The sequence below is a fragment of the Gobio gobio genome, assembly GCF_949357685.1.
Source record: "Gobio gobio genome assembly, chromosome: 2".
NCBI classification, from domain to species: domain Eukaryota; kingdom Metazoa; phylum Chordata; class Actinopteri; order Cypriniformes; family Gobionidae; genus Gobio; species Gobio gobio.
The window spans coordinates 25368820-25388925 of record NC_137098.1 but is presented as its reverse complement, the minus strand read 5'-3'; the positions used below and the strand labels follow the sequence as shown (position 1 = coordinate 25388925).

General features: G+C 38.4%; 2 protein-coding genes across 2 annotated transcripts; one reads left to right on the top strand and one right to left on the bottom strand.

Annotated features, from left to right (window-relative positions):
• The first annotated feature begins 3471 nt into the window (after positions 1-3471).
• On the top strand, positions 3472-13081 carry LOC307140187 (histone H2A.Z). Its single transcript, XM_079839481.1, has 5 exons — positions 3472-3543; positions 3828-3905; positions 11078-11191; positions 11271-11400; positions 11512-13081. The coding sequence occupies exons 1-5, from the start codon at positions 3541-3543 to the stop codon at positions 11571-11573; spliced, it is 387 nt and encodes a 128-aa protein (XP_079695607.1). The 5' UTR covers positions 3472-3540; the 3' UTR covers positions 11574-13081.
• Positions 13082-16520: 3439 nt separating this feature from the next.
• Positions 16521-17982, bottom strand: LOC307118101 (uncharacterized protein; the record flags this gene model as incomplete). Its single annotated transcript, XM_079803510.1, has 4 exons — positions 16521-16903; positions 17146-17211; positions 17298-17457; positions 17878-17982. 4 exons carry the CDS (start codon positions 17980-17982, stop codon positions 16644-16646), a joined length of 591 nt encoding a protein of 196 aa, XP_079659636.1. The 3' UTR covers positions 16521-16643.
• Positions 17983-20106: the final 2124 nt, after the last annotated feature.

The window sequence follows — 20106 nt, the reverse complement described above, 5'->3', positions numbered from 1 at the left end:
ACCACAAGGAACGGACCTCTTGGCATTTCGCCATGAAGGGGAATACCAACCCTGGTCTTCCCAATCCTGAGAGAAGGCCTCCCCGCACGGAGAGAGAAATCGGCAGACTTCTGGAGCGTCTTTCCTAAACTTCAAAGAAGCTCACCTGGGACTCGCAAATCCTTAGCGAACTTCCCCGACGATTCGAACTCAGACACTTACACGAGAAGCCGTAGTAATGCAAGTATTCTATTTCACAATCAAACTGCTTGTAAGAGGTTGTCTGAATTATTTTTGATTCACGAAATCATAAATTTCTTGAGGGCTCTTGCGAAAGGACTGTGAAGCTGTCTCTCTCTCTCGCTCTCTCTCTCGCTCTCTCTCTCTCTCTCTCTCTCTCCCTTGTTAATTATTCTTCCCTTTTTATTATTCGTTAAGTTTCATGTTTCCTTGTTTGTACCATATTGTTTTTTTTCTCCTACATATATATGCATATTTCCCCCGTATGAATCGTAGCTTTGTAAACTGTAGTTGTTTTATTAAAACCCAATGATTGCATTAAATTGGATCCGTATTGTTTTGCTCACAAAATCGAAGTCAATGAGACATAAGATTTTAGCTACCCATTTAAGCTTGATTTTCCTGTATTACTACTTCAGTAATACAAATTGTACAAACATAAGAGATATTATTTGTCCTGATCAAACAGATCAATGTTTCTTAAGGTTTGTAAGATTGATAATTGATGAAGAAATCAATTTGGATAAAGGTTACTTTTAAATGATTAAAGGTTCCGTTATACGTAATTTTGTCTGTACAACAAGCAAATCTTATTTATAGACTCATGAATATTAATACCATTTGAATTAATTATTCCCCGAAACTCATTGTTGCTACAAAATGTCTTCACTCATTTTTTCAGTTGGTCTGCTGCTAGCTTCCTTGTTTGCTTCTGTTGCGCTTGGCCCCGGTATTGCTGCTTGCAGCTATATTTCTTAGTGGTCTTGTATCCTCTACGATATTCACCATAACAATATTGCAAGCATTTCCCCTGTGTATACTGATAATCCCTCAGTGATCCTTTTACCTACTGAAAATTCTGGAACAATAAATGCTACTCCTATTTTTCCACCTGAATTCTTTGATGCATCTGCATATATCTGAATATAATCATGGTAATTATTATCAATGTATTGTTGTATGATACTTGAATTTAAAACAGCTTCCCTATGCGTCCTTGATTTCTAAAATTGTGAGATCTACTCTGGTGTCAGGAAGTATTAAGGGTTGAATGGTTGGCAATGGTACTGATGGACTAATGTTTAATTTAACCATTTCAAAATCAATTGCTTTTTGTTCCACTGTCCATTCAAAGCTTTTGTCTCCTTTTTCTCCTTTTCCCAAGCCGGTTTTAAAGTATTCTGTGTTGGGTGATCCTGACTATGGCCTTGTAAAGTGACCCAATAGCTCAGCGATAGAGTTCTTCTCACTAGCCTTTCTCCCATTTCAACCTGAAGTGCCTCTGTTAGGGTTGTTTTAAATGTTCCTGTGCTTAACCTCAATGTCTGAAATTGTACCCCAGGGCCGTAACCACCATAGACATTGAGGGGGTCAAGTCCCCCTGAATAATTATGACATTGAATTAAAATATAATATGACATTATTTATGTAAATCATAACTGAATTTGACGTGACAAGAAACCTTTTGCATTTTTATATAATTAGACTGACGGAAATAAGAGTGAATGTGTACATATTTAAAAAGAATATTATTTGCAAATAGTTTACTTCATATCTACAACAGAACCAGAACCATTCTTATTTATTTTTCTTTATTTCCTTAAATTGCTTTTAATCCTTTAATAATTTAATTCCTTGAAATAAACCACACATTGAAAATCTAATATTGTTACGTTCTGTCTGCCTGCCTATTCAGATTGTATTCATATTTTTTTGATAATAGTAATAAAAGAAGCAAAGGACAGCATCTGAATGAAATGAGACAGTCAAACTTAGAAAAATGTAAGCTTATAATAATATTTTTCTAAGTAACATTAATAAAAAATAACAGAAAAATTAAATAAAATTTACGAAACTCCCCGCGTTGTTATGAGAACTACAATACCGACATTTGATAGTTGGTTTAAAAATGGTATTATTTTTGTATCTCAACTTTTTAATCAAAATGGTTCAATCTGTAATTATTCTGAGTTCTTAGTAAAGCATGGGATTCCTGTTACTCCAAAAGAGTTTGCAATTGTTGCTGATGCAGTGCCACAAGGAGTTATTATGCTTTATAAAGGATTTTCTTTTTCATCCTCTTATCACTCGGTGGATCTGTGCAAAACATTTGTTGGTAAACAGTGCCTTTCTTCATCTAAATCAAAAAACAATAAGAAAATTAGAGTCTTGTTTCAGGAGGAGATTGCTTCTGTGCCTTATGTCATTTCTTACTGGAATGTTTTTGTAAATAATATTCCCTGGAAGAAAGTTTGGACATTGCCTCACAAATACTTGATAACCAACAAAATGAGAGAAATTAACTTTAAGTTAATTCATAGGTTTTATCCAGATAAGTGCTATCTGCCTCATTCTGTCCAGAAAAATACAACGTTATTAATGCTGCCTTCACGTGCTATCGGAATTATCGTAAATACGAGTTTCCTAGGTAAAAATTGCACATGAACGCCCTCTGATGTCGTGTTTACCACTGGGAAGTTCGGAAATAATTTTGATACCCCAATTCCCGAGATGGGCGTGTCATAAGCGAGCTTTAAACATGGTGGCGGGGAGAACTACTGCTGTGGCAGGTGTGGTTTTATTGTTTTTTTTTTCCAAAACAGCTAGGTCGTCTTATCTTGACATTAATGTAGTACATATTTACATGTAAGAGTAATCATATGAAGCGTATTGTATGTTTGGTACACAGCGAAAATAGCCTGCATTTGACTGAAATTACAGAATCAGCAGAAGACTTAAAAATGACATTAATACCCTCTGTTCTTTCTGTTTAGAGAAACCCGAATCTACTTTACATTTATTTTGGAATTGCTCTCACACAGTGACATTTTGGTGTGATGTGTGTGACTTTATCAAAGGCTATGTTAATCCAAATTTTGAATTTACTTATAAAAATGTTATTTCTGGTTTTCATGAAGGTCAAGAGAAAAATTATATTCATTTTATAAATCTTATTTTTCTGTTAGCCAAATATCACATTCATAAATGTAAATTTTCTAACTGTAAACCTAGTTTTTAAGATTTAAACTTGAGGTGAAAATGTATTTTGAATCCACTGAGTTTTCTAAAAACGTAAAGGCTACAAGAAGATTAATCTTGACTGAAGTACCTTGGTGTATTATTCCTTTATTGTGGTATGACAATGATGAAAATTGTTGTTATTGTTGACTTATTGCTGATTGGCTAATTTACACGCCAAATATCCCGGATGTAGAAACGAGTTATAGTTCACACAGAGAAGGCGCGAAACTCAGTTTGAATTGGGGGAGGAACTGTGTCCGTGCTGCTCAGCTGTAGTAAGCGTCATTTACAAATTATAAAATGGTAAGTGTTTCTTTTCACTGTTGTATTAATGTTGTTCCACGCGTCTTTTTGGAAAGATACATAACAGGTTAAACATACATTTAGAGAATTATGTTCCCAGTTTGTGGACTAATATTATGCGGCTAGTTAGCTTAGCTCCTGTGCTAACTGGCGTAGTGTAAACAATTAGTGAATCCGAAAACCACCGCCTTGTGTATTTATGGTCGTGTACGTAATGTAAAAGGTCGACACACTTCGGTTAACTCGTATAACACGATGAGTGAGTATGGTGTCGTTTGTTTCAGGCTGGAGGTAAAGCAGGAAAGGACTCAGGGAAGGCGAAAGCGAAGGCTGTTTCACGCTCTCAAAGGGCTGGACTGCAGGTAAGACCAGCCGTAATGATCAAACCGTCTCCATTGACTTTGTATGCGTGAAGCGACCTCCTTGTCACTTCCTTGTTCTTACAAAAAACAGAACAATGTCTAAAAGCGAATATGTGACAAACTGTACAGCAAACAAACTAAACAAAACCCAGAACCAAACACCCATAAGTTTTTATAAGCTGTTGTTGACCCAAAAAAACTGACATTTGGATATTTGACTTAACAGTGACAATGTTTACTGCACACGTAGGCATACTGAGGCATAGTGAGTGTCAGGATCACCAAATTTACCCATTCTGAAAGATTATTGAAGCTTCACATCTTCTTGCCTGTTTCCACGTTTTTTTGGGTCGACAGCTTATAAAAACGTAATTCTGTGTTTTTTTTGTGTGTTTGCTGTACACCTTGTCACACATCCGCTTTTAGTCATTGTTCTGTTTGTTATAAGTCCGAAATGACTAGGAGGCTGCTTCATGCAATGCAAAGTCAATGGAGACGGTTGGATTGTCTCTCTCACCCCCCCACCCCCTGGTGTGGGCGTGGCCTAAATACGCTATGAAGACTATAGAGACAGAGCGTATTTAGGCCACGCCCACACCATGGGGGAAACAATCCAATGCTCTCCATCGACTTTGCATTGCGGGAGGCTGCCTCATTGTCATTTCGGACATATAACAAAAAACAGAACAATGTATAAAAGCTGATATGTGACAAGGTGTACAGCAAATAAGCTAAAAAACACAGAAATAAGTTTTTATAAGCTGTCGACCCAAAAAAGAGCGTTTAAGAAGATAAAAGTGGATACAGGCATAGGCGTCTTTCGGGGGGGACGTGTACCCACCAGATTTCGTCATGAGTCCTTTTGTACCCACCACTTTTATTTATTTTTTTATTTTTTTTAAACCTCGAGTTCAATTTTGCGGTGAAGCATTGCTGACACACACATTTTTTTCCACTCAATTGTGTCGTAATAACGATATCTTATGTCGTTTTAACGACATCTTTTGTTGTAAAAACGTTTGAAAAGCAGAAGCAAGCTCCGTAAAATAGGCTCTTCCGCTGCCTGTATCAGTGGCAGTGCCCATAACACGAAATTGTTGTAATGGATTGATGTAGCCTATACAGTTCTTAACAGCCATGGGTAGCAGGTGCCATGGACCGCTCATGATTTAGCGTAATGACGGACCCCAGTGCAGCCACAAATATCATAATTATCTATAGGCTAGGCCTACTGTAATTGAGACATTCAAGAAATGTATTAAAAAGAAAGACGCTTTCAGCCTTACTCAAAGTAGAGCCCTACATTTCTGCCCGAGCCTGACGGGCCCCGACTTTTTTACGCCCTAGGGCCGGGCTTCGGGCCAATTTTCCAGTCATAGCCTACCTCAGACGCGGACTGGGCTTCGGGCTTTTTTAGGCTATAGGACGGCGCTATGCAACACGCTTCGCTGCAAATGAGTAAAGCAAGCCAACACGCAAACTGCCACAAGTGAAACTGAAAATAAGCTAAGTTTTAGATGCTCAAAAGCACAATCATCTTCATTAAAATTAATGAGACTAAATGCTCTTGCCAGTGTTTAGGTCGCTCGTTCTCATAATGCAGTCTTTGATGTTGAAAAGAGCTGATGAATAAAATACTCATATCGGTTGATTTCGTTGACATGAACTCCGTTAAATGTGCATATAGCACGGGAATTGAAGATCGGATATATATTCATTTCGCGGAGAGGTGTAGCCTAAGGTAAGACAACCAGCATGTTTTTTTATTTTTAATTATTTGTTTAGATTGTGTAGCCCGTTTTGTTTGCGCGCGCCGTTGCGATCTGCCTGCCTCATCTTGTCAAAAATGCCTTTTTACTGTGATGGTGGTGATAATAGGCTAAACGTTTAAACGATGCTTCAAGTGTTTTTTATGGATTTAATAAGCAAGACAAGTCAAGTGTTGATTTCAGAGGCTAAAGTGTTGGGTTAACTCACTGTCGGCCGCTGGCCGCTTGGTCGTCACTTTAAAAAGCAAAAACTTTAGTTTAACAAACATTAAATGCTTTAAACATTTTTCTAAATTAACTTAATAAAGAAACAAAACGAAATATATCTACTTTGACATTAAAAACAAAACTGAACTATTTTAATGGCTGTAACTAATGTGTAATAGGGAGGATTAAAAAAACACGGGCTCCAGTGGGACTCTGATAATGAAGTGGTAAAAAAAATTGCAAAAATATTAAAAAATTTGCGGGGCGCTTTCGTCGGCATGAGTAAGATAGGCTATAAGACCCGCAATATGTCTCTCATCTGACATTTTTATTTATTTACATTAGTAAGCTGCAGGACATAGTCTTTCAAAACATGACCTGCGCGAAAGAGAAAAAAAAAATGTACCCAGCACTTCTGAAAATGCACTTCTGAATGCGTCTCTGTCCCCAGCACATTTCAAACCAAACTGACGCCCATGGATACAGGCAATACGAAGTGACGCTTCAGCAGGAAGAATGGGTAAATTTTGGGATCCTGACACTCAGTATGTGTATGTGTGCAGTAAACATTGTCACTGTTAAGTCAAATATCCAAATGTCCGTTTTATATATGATATTTCCTGTCGTTGATTACATTCCCCTCTAGTCGCCGTAGTTATCAGTGTAATATGACCTGTAGCGCTCTCTCAATGGCCTGAATCCACTTTTGTCCTTAAACGCTCGTTTTTTGGGTCAACAGCTTATAAAAACGTCTGGGTTTTTGCCTCTGGGTTTTGTTTAGTTTGTTTGCAGTTCACTTTGTCACATATCAGCTTTTATACATTGTTCAGTTTTTTTTAATAAGTCCGAAATGACAATGAGGCAGCCTCCCGCAATGCAAAGTCAATGGAGACAGTTTGATTGTTTTCCCCCCCGGTGGGCGTGGTCTTCAGATTATGACGCGTGTCGCTCTGTCTCTATAGAGACAGAGCGTATTTAGGCCACGCCCACACTGGGGGGGAAAACAATCCAACGCTCTCCATTGACTTTGCATTGCGGGAGGCTGCCTCATTATCATTTCGGACTTATAACAAAAAACTGAACAATGTATAAAAGCTGATATGTGACAAAGTGTACAGCAAACAAGCTAAACAAAATCCAACGCTCTCCATTGCTCAGCTGCTTTTGGGTTGTTTTCCCATATATATATATATATATATATATAATATATATTCCACACCAGCCTTTTCAGAAATGGAAAAGTTGCAGATATAATTGTCTTCCGTAAAAGTGCAGGTAATGTTTAAATAGTGCAACTGTGCTGAAAAACATCACACAATACAAACAATAATAATTAAAACACTGACAAGTTTTAAATGTAAACCGATTCTGTATTTATTCATACACTCATGGTGCAAACAGTGGTAAAAATAGCAGAAACAGCAAAAGTAATTACCCCTAAAATGTCTTCAGATTACAAAAAAGTTGAAAATAATGATTTAATGATAGAACTTCAGTAATTTGAGTTAATAATGCCACAAATTCTTCTACTAATAAAAATAAACTGGACTAAGGAATGAGCTTCTGGGTTCATGAATATTAATCACGTTGTCAGCGCTCATTCAAACTGATTTGTTGAAATCAAAACACAGTAATAGGTGCACGACAGCCAATGAGATTCCCGTTTGTGCATTCGTTCCTTCCTGTTCATGAAAGGCTGAATAATTCCAAATAAACGCCATTATTTTACAGGAAATACAACAAAGGATATTGTTTACATGTAGCACATCAATTCTGTGTGGTATAAGACTCTCTCGTTCTCTCTTTGAGTGTGTGTGAAACACTGAGCGCTCTGTCGCGCGCCTCACACTAGTGTTTAATGTGCGTCAAATACACTGCGCATTCATTGAGAAGAACTGAAATAGTGTGCTTTACCGATCGATTGAGAATGACCGCTTGAGCGATTCGCTCTGTCCAAGTGCTCAGCGAGTGAAGATACATCTGTATGTACAGGTTCAGATTGCCCTCAGGTAGCCCCTCGTTTAGCTATGAACTCTTCCGCCATAATGGTTTTCGCTCTGCACGTGAGATGCCGATTCAGTTGCGCGGCGCTTAGGGCACTGAGTGCTGCGGGGGCACCACAAGAAAATCTCTCTCCAACCCCCGTTCAGCTATACAAAGTGACGAACGCAGCCACCGCGGCCATTATAAAGTAATAACGCTTAGGGCATCTAGAGACGGCCAGCGGCGGCACTGTGCGGATGGGTCGCGCCATCAACAAGGCTTTATCGTTATTACGGGAAGACAAATTCTTATCGTGGGGAGAATTTTTACCGGTATATCGCAAACGATAAGATATCGCCCATCCCTATTCTCAATATGCGTTCTTGTCTGTACTTGTGTTCTCGTGGACTTGTGAAACGTCATCAGTAGCTGCCCAAGTACTGTTCCAATTCAAAGTTCACATCTAGCCATAGACAAGTACAGTTCAAATCCCCGGCTGTGTCCTTGATCCGCCCCTTTTATCAAGGATGCATCGACTTCAGACAGACCGGTATCCCAGAATGCATCTCGCACCAACGGACGCAACGATCAGTAATGCCCCCCAACACCCCAGCATGATAAGTTGATGCTACTTGGTCGTGCGTGAGCCTCTACTACTAAGAACGTAACCGAGAGCAGAGCGACATTATCATCAATTAAAGTAATACTGTTTGCATGTGCTTTATAACAAGTCTCAATGGGGTGCGGCATTTTGTCACTTGCAACACGCCCAGAATACACATAATTTCTGCTTAAAATAAGCCTAAAATGCAAAACAAGACCACTTTAGGATGGTAAGAGTTATTTTTAAGCACAAGCGTAATAAAACATTTGAAGTAAAAAAAAAATTAAATTATCCTATATAGTATAAACTTGTGAAAATTAAAATATTAAATACAATTATAAAATGTTAAAATATTTGTTAAATAGTTTTATTTATCATATTTGTTTTATTTTTGTAATGTTTTTGTTAAGTCATGTTATAATGTTTTGAACTGCTTGTTATTTACAATGGCAACTATTAACTGTTTTCATTTTTTTTTTTTATGTATTAAATCCACATAAATATTCCTAATCAAACTAAATCATAATAATTATTAATGTTAATGATGATAATATAGAGCCCACAACAACAAATAAACAAACAAAAACATTTAAAAATGTATTGTACTGTTTAAAAGATAATAACAAATGAGATTAGTGATATTTTGACCACTCAAATAGGAAATGTCTCCGGTTTCCATTTCAGAAATATGGTCACCTTACATAAACCACATAATAATGTTTAATATAGGCCTATTATTTTTTAAATCTAAATGAAGAGGCAGGGTTGTTTTATACTTCGTTTTGTTATAAATATATAAGATAATCAATGTAGCTACGCGTTGCCTGAACAACATTTGTGTGGCTAATATGTTTAAGATTTTTTTTAAAAAAAATGAAAAGAGGCAGTGGTGTTTTATGACATTTCGTTTTATTGTAGCCTAATATATACGTTTCTCTATACCAAGTAGGCCTTCGCGAACTTATGACTTGTGTCCGTGGTAGTTCAGGCTTGCCAAGTTCAACTCCGGAGAACGAACTCCTGAGGACGGGAGGACAATAGTCCGGTAATCTGCTAATGGAACAGCAGGGTTCTTGATGGTGTTATTCAGTGTATATATGTATATTTTAGGCTACAATAAAACGAAATGATAAAACACCACTCTGCCTCTTTTCATTTTCATTAAAACATATTATAGCCACACAAATGTAGTGCAGGCAATGTATTATCTTGCATACTTATAAAAACCCCTGCCTCTTTTCGTTTACATAAAAAAAAAAAAAAAAAAAAAAATGTGGTTCAGACAAGTGTGATTTATCACTGTAATAAAATGAAATATGCCATACACAACCCAGTCTATTTTTGTTAAATGTCAATTTATGTGTTTAATAGTCTAAAAATATAAAGTTATGAAACTTCACTTTGCCCTCAGTCAAAACGATTTGCCAGGGAACAAATTATAGATTCATGAGACCAAAGATCACCTGTTAGAAGACGAATTATATCTGAAGACATCAGAGCCAGCGGCAGACGTCAGAAGGACTAGCCATGTTAAGGCTGCTCTAGGCGAGGAGAGCACCTGCTGAGCGCCGCTGATCGACTGGATCTCACAACTCCGAAATCGCCTGATCAAATTTTCAAAAAGGCGCTCTCTTTATAAATAAACCACAGATTTGAGCTGTACACAAGTACATTCTCGCCTGAAAAAGTCTTAACTACATTTTGTGAAACATTAACAGTAGTATTTTTAAATTACGCTACTTTCTCATCCGCTATTGACGTTTGCTGGTTGGTGCGAGATGCATTCTGGGATACCGGTCTGTCTGAAGTCCACTAGTCTCCTCTCGATGTGTCCTCGATAAAAGGGCCGGATCAAGGACACATCCGGGGACTTAAACTGTACTTGGCTGGATGTGAACTTTGAATTGGAACAGTATTGGGCAGCAACTGATGACGCTTCACAATTGACGACTGACGATTCCTCCCGTCCTCTGGAGTTCGTTCTCCCGAGTCGAATTTGCAAGTCTGAACTACCAAGGACAAGCTCAACAAAACCCAGAAGTTTGTATAAGCTGTTGACCCAAAAAACGAGCTTATAAGGACACCGAAGTGGATACAGACCATTGAGACAGAGCGCGACACGTTATATTACACTGAGAGCTACGCCCACTGGAGGGGAACGTAATCGGCAACAGGAAATATAATATATAAAACTGACATTTGGATATTTTACTTAACAGTGACAATGTTTACTGCACACATATGCTTACTGAGTGTCAGGATCCCAAAATTTACCCATTCTTCCTGCTGAAGCTTCACGTTTTATTGCCTTGATCCACTTTTGTCTCCTTAAACGCTCTTCTTTTTTTTGGGTCGACAGCTTATAAAACCTTATTTCTGTTTTGTTTTTGTTTTTTAGCTTGTATGCTGTACACTGTCACATAGCAGCTTTAAGACATTGTTCTGTTTTTTGTTATAAGCCTGAAATGACTAGGAGGCAGCCTCACGCAGTGCAAAGTCAATGGAGAGCATTAGATGTCCAGCACATCCCCCACCCCCCACCCGGTGTGGGCGTGGCCTAAATACGCTCTGTCTCTTCGCTTACTCTTTTTTTCACTCTTGGTCATTAGTTTCCAGTGGGTCGTATTCACAGACACCTGAAGTCCAGGACCACCAGTCACGGGCGTGTTGGAGCCACTGCCGCAGTGTACAGTGCTGCTATTCTAGAGTATTTAACTGCTGAGGTGATTACCATTTAAGGCAGACTGCATTGGGCCGAGACTTATCAGACCTGTGATTTAACATGCCAGTTTTTATATTAAGGTACTCGAGCTGGCGGGAAATGCGTCTAAAGATCTGAAGGTGAAGAGAATTACCCCACGCCACTTGCAGCTGGCTATCAGAGGCGATGAGGAGTTGGACTCTCTCATTAAGGCGACTATTGCTGGTGGTGGTAAGTTCTAATTCAACCTTCAAGTTCTTCAATTTTGTGTGTTGTCATTTGTGCTCTAACCCCCCCCCCCCCCCCTTTTTTTCTCTCCCTTTTTAAATCCCCACCTTGTAGGTGTTATACCCCACATTCATAAGTCTCTTATTGGGAAGAAGGGACAACAGAAGACCGTGTAAACAATGTTGTCTCTGCACATGAGTTTTCAGAATGTTTTGTTTGCCCTGTAGATTAGAGTTTTAACTTTATTGTCTGTCTTTGCATTTACTCATTACTGGGGTATTTTTTTTAAAACATAGCTTCAGAGAAGCTTTTTTTGGTCCCTTTTATGATGTTTGCCTAGTTGTTGTTGTTGTTTTCTTGCAATGTGGCTTTTGAACTTGTGAAGCTTCAGGATTTTATTTCAATAAAGCTGAAAGTGCCAATCAATATAAAGGTCTCGCTCTTTGTTTTTGTTTTTTTAAAGCAGTGATGTTCATTCACGATGTAAAATTATTTTTTGTTATTGGAGAAACCTCAGTCTTTATACTGAGTAGGGGTGTAACGGTACACAAAACTGACGGTTCGGTACGTACCTCGGTTTTGAAGTCACGGTTCGGTACGAGTTCGGTACAGCAGATTTACAAAATTGCTTTTTATTTATTTTTTATATTTAACAGTGGTTTACTGGAGAAAAAAAGTGTCCTTGAATGAATTAAATTATATCTAAAAGTTTATTTAAGATATTTCTGTAAATTATATAGGGAGCCCTTACTTGTACATTAATATTAAAGGTTCACAACAGAGCCCAAACTATTAGCCTAAATTCAGTTGCTATTTATTTTTAGGTATAATAATCAACACTCAAATAACACATTGTGTGCAAATATGTAAACTTCACATAAGGCAGTTTTTGCATTAACTTCTAAATCTAATTATAAAATAGTTTTTTTCTCCAAATCGTTGTTGAAATATAATAATTTATATACAGTGTCTGTCATTTTCATGACAGGTTTATTTAACATGCATGAAATAATCAAGACATCACTAACAGGTTAAGTAGAATATAATGAATATAACGGCTAATATAGAGCATATATTTAGCGAAAGAGTTGATTTCTCTAGTGAATAAAATTATGTGGACACTGAATGACTGCCTGAGGTAAATGTGATGCTAACGTTACATGACATTGTTTAGTTCACAAGCAGTTATATTGACATCTTTCCGCAGTTGAAACATTGATATAGCAATTACACCACATATATACATGACAGTAAATTGTAATGTATCCTCAGCATACCTTCAGATCGTCATTCATGTTTATTCTTGAATCTTTAGTAACAGATGATCGATCGCCTTCACAGATGATCGCGTTCACGCGCGTGCGCGTCCCGCGGCCGCTTGAACTGTGATCAGTGACCAGTCACGCCACAGAGCGTCAAAATGGCATTTATCGTTTGAATTTCGTGATAAAATGGACTGAATACTTAATATGTTCGTGTGGGAACTCGGATTGAAGTGTGTTCCGCGCTTACAACAAGCCGACTGTTAACTGTTAAACATTACATTCATAACCGTTCGGTACACGCGTGCACCGTACCGGAAGCCCTGTACCGAAACGGTTCAATACGAATACGTGTACCGTTACACCCCTAATACTGAGGTAATCTTAATGGACTTAATGTAAAATAAAGCCATTTAAATCCTTATATTTGTCCCAGAAGTTACTGCAATTGGAATCTTTTTCCAGTAATGAAAGTTGACGGCCATAGTTTTGTTGGAAATGTTCAAATGTACTGACTGTGTTTAAGTAGCAAACAGTAAAGGGCAGCCTCGCACATGTTCCTTTATTTTGATCCTGACAGCTATAGCGACCACCGTCTTAATGGGTGACTCTTAAATGACATCTATTTTGCGGCAGCCACCAACTTGATTCTAATTTATTAAATTATTTTGAAGCACAAATATTAGTGTATACATAAAATATGTAATGCAGGAAAGAGGTTTCAATGTTATTGGTATGTTTTATTTTAAAATAAAATCTGTATAATTAAACCAGTCGCTGGTAGATAAATATTTATTTTATAGTCAAAACCATAATATACTGTGAAAGAACAAGACACTTATGTAGCGTCATCAATATTGATTTAAAATGTTTGTAAATCCTTCCATACAATAAACTTGAGTTACTCAATCTTTGGAAATATGTTCACGTTTTATCACCTCTATAACGGTATTTTGACTACGCCCCCGGACCAATAGGCCTACCACAATAATAGTTGTATGGTAGTATCATATGCCATTCTGAACACAGCTTCCATACTGATTTTAGTGTTTGAGTTGTATTTAGTATAGATGCTGGCAAATATAGTAGTGCTGCATTCCAGTTTGTTTTTAGTATGCCCTTCACTTGCTAACTTCCCTCCGTCTTGTTCACTCGGATGTGTCCACTACATGGCGGAACCTTTGCAGTATGGAACATACTAAGCCCTTGATCACTTGGAATCCTATGGAGTTGATTTTTATTTTTTTCCTTTACAAAATCGTTTAATGCAGCATTTTCTATGTACACTCACCTAAAGGATTATTAGGAACACCTGTTCAATTTCTCATTAATGCAATTATCTAATCAACCAATCACATGGCAGTTGTTTCAATGCATTTAGGGGTGTGGTCCTGGTCAAGACAATCTCCTGAACTCCAAATTGAATGTCAAAATGGGAAAGAAAGGTGATTTAAGCAATTTTGAGCGTGGCATGGTTGTTGGTGCCAGACGGGCAGGTCTGAGTATTTCACAATCTGCTCAGTTACTGGGATTTTCACGCACAACCATTTCTAGGGTTTACAAAGAATGGTGTGAAAAGGGAAAAACATCCAGTATGCGGCAGTCCTGTGGGTGAAAATGCCTTGTTGATGCTAGAGGTCAGAGGAGAAATGGGTCGACTGATTCAAGCTGACAGAAGAGCAACTTTGACTGAAATAACCACTCGTTACAACAGAGGTATGCTGCAAAGCATTTGTGAAGCCACAACACGCACAACCTTGAGGTGGATGGCCTTTAAAGGTCCCATGGCATGGCATTTTTCTATTATTTTATAGTGTTTTCTGAGGTGTACTTATATTATTAGTATGATTTTTACATCATAAAATGTCATAATTTAGAAATAAAAGGCATTTTTTCTATACTGCTGTTTGCCCTGTGGCTGAATGCCCTGCTTCAAGAGGCGTGTCTGCTGTGAGACTTCAGTAAAAACGCCCACTGTTGTGATTGGCTGACATCTTTGCATTTTAAATGAGCGTGGTTTAACGAGGCACGAGCAGGCACGAGTCTGCCATAAGCCGCGTTTCCACCGAAATTACCCGGAACTATTTGTACCAGGAACTTTTTTCCCAGGAACTTTTTCTCCCCCAGACCTGCTACAATCTGCGTTTCCACCGCGGCAGAGAATGTCTAATATGGCGAGAAGTTTCACTCTCACTGAACTTCCGGCTTCTGAACTGGTTGCAGTTCCTCTCTGATTCCATATGAGGGCGCTCACAGGACGAGTGCAGAATGAATGGAGGTCTATGGCGCTATACCAATAAAAATCCACTTTTCTCAGGATTTAATTTTTTATCTAGTAATTTGAATGTTGTATTCGAAAGGAAATGCAAATAAATTACACATTGCTGGGTGTTAGATTTTTTAGAGTCACTTATTTGCTTTAAAAAGTCTTTTAAAGTGTCAATGACGTCATACACATGTACGACCAGAGATACTGCTTAACGGCAATCCTTCAGTCGCTCTGGTGCTTTCGCGCTCTGCACTTTCTTTTCTCTCGAGGCATCGACAACACAGCTGACACAGGTAAATACACGTGCTAGAAGAGTTTTTGTTTTGTTTGTTTCTGGTCCCGCTTCAGATGACACGATGCCATCAAGCGGGATCTCTGGTCGTAATCAGTCCTTCACTGACCAATCAGCGTTCATTAGCAGAATGCTAGCGTGTTATGGACAACAACAACTCAACCTGTAAGAAATCAAAAGGACATAAGTACTCGTTCATTCAACTTTCGACCTAAAACCCATGTTGAACTTGCAAAATCTACAATCATTTCTGAGATTTCTCAACGGCAATCGGGTGAAAGAGACAAATTTAGCCGTCAAGCCCCATTGACTTCCATTCATTTTGCACTCATGGCGATCGCCCCCAGTGGAACTCTGGTGGTACTACAACCAAAATTCTGTACAACAGGGCTTAATAGGGAGTGGGCAGGCTCTCCGTAGACGGGCTCTGACCGCGGTCTAAAGTACCGGGGAGATTAGGCAAATTAGTCCGGTGACGTGGGAATGCGCGCGACTGCTTCTCCCAGTCACCGACGGACAGTAATCACTTTTGCGCGATACTGTCTGCAACAATAACAAGTGTAGGAGATGCAAGCAGCGCTGCTTTTGCTGATTATGTACACACATTACCAACACTGTTTATTTAAACGTGCACTTTCACCTGGTTTGACCATTTTAATGCAAAATGGGATGATGGGCAATCCAAAATCTGAATGTGTTGTAATAGCTCAATTCCAAAACAAAACATTTTCTATAAAAGGATAATGAGGTTTCAGTCATGACAGATGTGTGAAAAGTTAATTGAATGAAAACAATAGACTGAATTAAGCAGTTGAAAGATTAGGTACTAGACTGCAAGTATTTTTTTTATCACAATAACATCTCTTAACATTCACAAAAAAAAAATTCACATGACTAGTATTACAATATGCTTCATTAAATGCATAATTTTAGAGACTTCTTCCTCAAATTTGAAATGAAGCAGGACCACACTTATGGCTTCACTTAAGTTGTGGTTATAAGTTATTATACTACATTCACATAGTTATACATTTAAAAATATAATATTTGGGTTTTCTAGATATGTTTATGTGCATATTCAGAAAGACTTGCGAGCAGCAGCCCTTTTATTTGCTTCCTACACTATATGAATACAATTAGAATGTGGTTATATAGTTAGAATGTGGAAATTAAAGACACAGTGACATTTTACACATTTTACTTTATTTTAGACAGATTAGTTCTTACAAAATTAAAATAAAAGTGTGCAAAGACAAATAAATTACTAGAACAATAAAATGAAAATATAAAATGTGAAAACAACAATATAAAAAAAAAGAGTGTATTTTTCAGTAACCTTTCCAAGAGCTGTGCCAACATGTACAATATATAAAGTACAAGTGTGGTAGTGCAAATGCTTCATTCAAGCGGCTGGTCATTGTGGCTACTTCTTGAACGACTGGACAAACTGTCCAAGAACAGACAGAAACCAGGTCTGAAAGTCCCTCTGCTTTCTTCCGCTTCTGACTGGTGGAATGCCAGCTCTTGCCTCCTCATCTCTCCTCGGCCTGGCTATCCAGTAACAGCTGAATATATTGGTCAGGCTGTTCTTGTCCATGCTGCAGGACGGCCGGTTAGCCTCCTCCATGTCCCTCAGTGCATCAAGAAAGTCACAGTCCTTTTTCCTTTTCCCTAAGTAGAAAACTTGCACAGAAACACATGGAAATTAATACACAAGGCAACCATGAAACAATAGAAACCATCAATTAATTATTTAAAGTGTTTTCACTACAAATAATGAACAATTGTTTGGCCAGCTTGAACAATGCCCAGTGTGCAAATTTTATCATGGGCAATTTAAGTTTACAATTAAAAACAACAAAACCATTAAGGATTACACATCAGTTTTTAAATATATACACATTTTTGTCAGCTCTATAACGTACTGGTGACCGCGGGGGAAAACACGCTGGTCTCCGTTGCCTGCGATTCATCAGGGCCACTCGTTACGTCTGGAAAAGCACGTTGAAAAAAGTTACTGCAACCTGTTTAAACACTGCAACGAGTTTAATAGATGAAACCAAGATGATATATTTACCTTCAACCCACTCGGATTCCTGGATGGTTTCCAACAACGCACTAGCCGAGTCTTTCGTTACCGCTGCCCTAGAAAAGGACGGTCTGTGTCCCAGCAACGCGTCCAGGCGGTCATACCACTTGTTGATACGCCGGTCGGAACCGCTCCGGTTGTTATGATCCTTTAATTTCTTGTAATCTTGTCTTAATTTCTTCAATTTCTCTCTGCACTGTTTTCCAGTGTGACTGGAACCGAGTCGATATCTTCAGGTAACGTTATACCTTTTCATTACGGGTCGCCGTTTCCAGTTCCCGCTGGATGTCCTCCTCCGCATATATGCTCAATAAAGCCTGAACCTCGTCGTCGGTCCATCGGTCGAATTTATTGTTGAACTCCATTGTTGCAAAAAAATATTTACTGAACGCAAAACCCACAGAACTCACCTCGCAAAAGACTTGTAAATATGGCGGTGGGAAAAAAAATAGCTGCGAGAGCTCAACCAATCAGAGAGGGTGACAAGATGGCGGAGAGAGCGGACGCACTGTGAATAGCTCAGAGTAGCAAAGCCTTGTAAATCAATGGAATCAACTTTTAACTTAACCAAACCCTGAAATATCAGATAAAGAACTGTAGAGAACTCGTCATAATAATTCAGAATCCTGTGAACGACCCTGCGAACCTCCTGGAGGACGATATTGCAGACCATAACATGTCTAGCACGAAAGCTAATGCTAAATTGAAAGCTCTCCAAGAACACGACTATGGTGGACCAGAAAGGATGGAAACTAACATCAGAGGTACTAAAAACACCTTAACATCCCCTTCCAAAACACCAGCACCACAGAAAAAGTCCAAACCAGAGGAAGTTATGACTGCTGGCGCCCATGTTGAAGACGCCTCTAACGCTGCGATATTGGCTGCTATCGGAACTCTTCAAAACATGATGCAGGACTTCAAAGCGGAGCTAAAGCAGAACACGCTGACCATAGCAAACATCGCGAAAGCGGTAGAGTTTAACTCTGCCGAGATCAAAGATTGTAAAGTACAGTGCCAAAAACTGCACGCCGAGGTGAAACAACTGAAAGAGGAGAACACGGATCTGGAGAAAAAAGTAACAGAAGTGGGAAAAAGAGCTGTAGAGTTGGAGCGTTATAAGAGAAGATGGAACCTGCGTTTAAACGGATTACAGGAGGAAAAAGACGAAAACACACGACAAATCATCTCTGATATCATCGGGAAGATTGCGCCACACTGGAGGGAGAAGATGGATTTCATCCTGGATTCAGTGCACCGACTGGGGCCGAGTAACACCAACCGCCCTCGTCAAATAATCATGCAGTTCACAGGACGCCACTTCAGGGACGAACTCTGGCGGATTACCAAACTTCACCGCGTATGCAAGGATCTCAACATCCGCTTCGCAGAAGACCTCACCAAGGAAGACAGAGAGGCACGGAGTGCTGTATGGCCAAAAGTTGAACAAGCAAGGAAGGCAGGTCTAAAGACAGTGTTCCGGGGCCCTCATGCTTTCATTAATGGTCAAAGAGTCTCACCATAGACAGTAGACACAACTGTCCAGGGTTTTTTTGTTTTTGTCTTTTGACTCCAGATGCTTTCATTAATGGACAGAGTCTCACCATAGTCACCACCGTCCAGGGTTTTTTGGACTCCAGATGCTTTCATTAATGGTCAAAGAGTCTCACCATAGACAGTAGTCACAACTGTCCAGGGTTTTTTTGTTTTTGTCTTTTGACTCCAGATGCTTTCATTAATGGACAGAGTCTCACCATAGTCACCACCGTCCAGGGTTTTTTGGACTCCAGATGCTTTCATTAATGGTCAAAGAGTCTCACCATAGACAGTAGTCACAACTGTCCAGGGTTTTTTTGTTTTTGTCTTTTGACTCCAGATGCTTTCATTAATGGAAAAAGTCTCACCATAGTCACAACTATTCAGCCTATTCAAATAATTTTTTTTATTTATTTTTTGATTCCCGAAAACAAGTGAGTTTAAATGAGTACGTATTCTCAGGGTTTTGCTACTATGTTCCTGTTAGGAAGCTTCTACTGTTGTTCTAAGTAAGTTCAGTAATCCTTTGTTCTAGATTTTTATATATATATATATATATATATATATATATATATATATATATATATATATATATATATATATATTTTTTTTTTTTTATTAACATATAATTTTATTTTTCTATGTTCAGTTTAAAGAGTAACATTTCATTAATTTCTGTTAATGCAAGGGGTTTAAGAGACATGACAAAAAGAAAAAGTATTTTTTTATTTTGTAAAGGGAAGAAATCAAATATAATTTTTTTGCAGGAAACCCATTCTAAGGTTGATGATGTTATATTTTGGTCTAAACAATGGGGAGATGAAGTTTACTTTAGCCATGGCACCTCAAGATCAGCAGGTGTCGCCATCCTCCTAAATAATTTCAAAGGTCATATTGTGTCCCATATGGCAGATGATTTTGGTCACTGGTTGATTCTTATCATAAACATAGATGGTCTGAAATTTATTTTAGTCAATATTTATGGATATAACATCAGTAGACAAAACCGAAACCTACTTGAGCAAATTGGTTTAGAGTTAGACAATCTTAAATTAACACACTCGACTGATAACATTATCATTGGTGGCGACCTAAACCTAGTTCATGATGAATTTCTTGATAAATACCCTTGTAGATACTCTGTAAGTCATCCAAACACCATATTCATGAACTTCTGCGAAAAACACAATTTGGTTGATGCTTGGAGACACTTAAACCCAGAAATTTCTAAATACTCCTGGTTTAGTTCAAGCCACAAATA

Coding starts and splice junctions, on each gene's coding strand:
- LOC307140187 (XM_079839481.1), top strand. Junction 11,192..11,270: donor TAGAGTATTTAACTGCTGAG/GTGATTACCATT, acceptor TTTTATATTAAG/GTACTCGAGCTGGCGGGAAA. Junction 11,401..11,511: donor GGCGACTATTGCTGGTGGTG/GTAAGTTCTAAT, acceptor CCCACCTTGTAG/GTGTTATACCCCACATTCAT.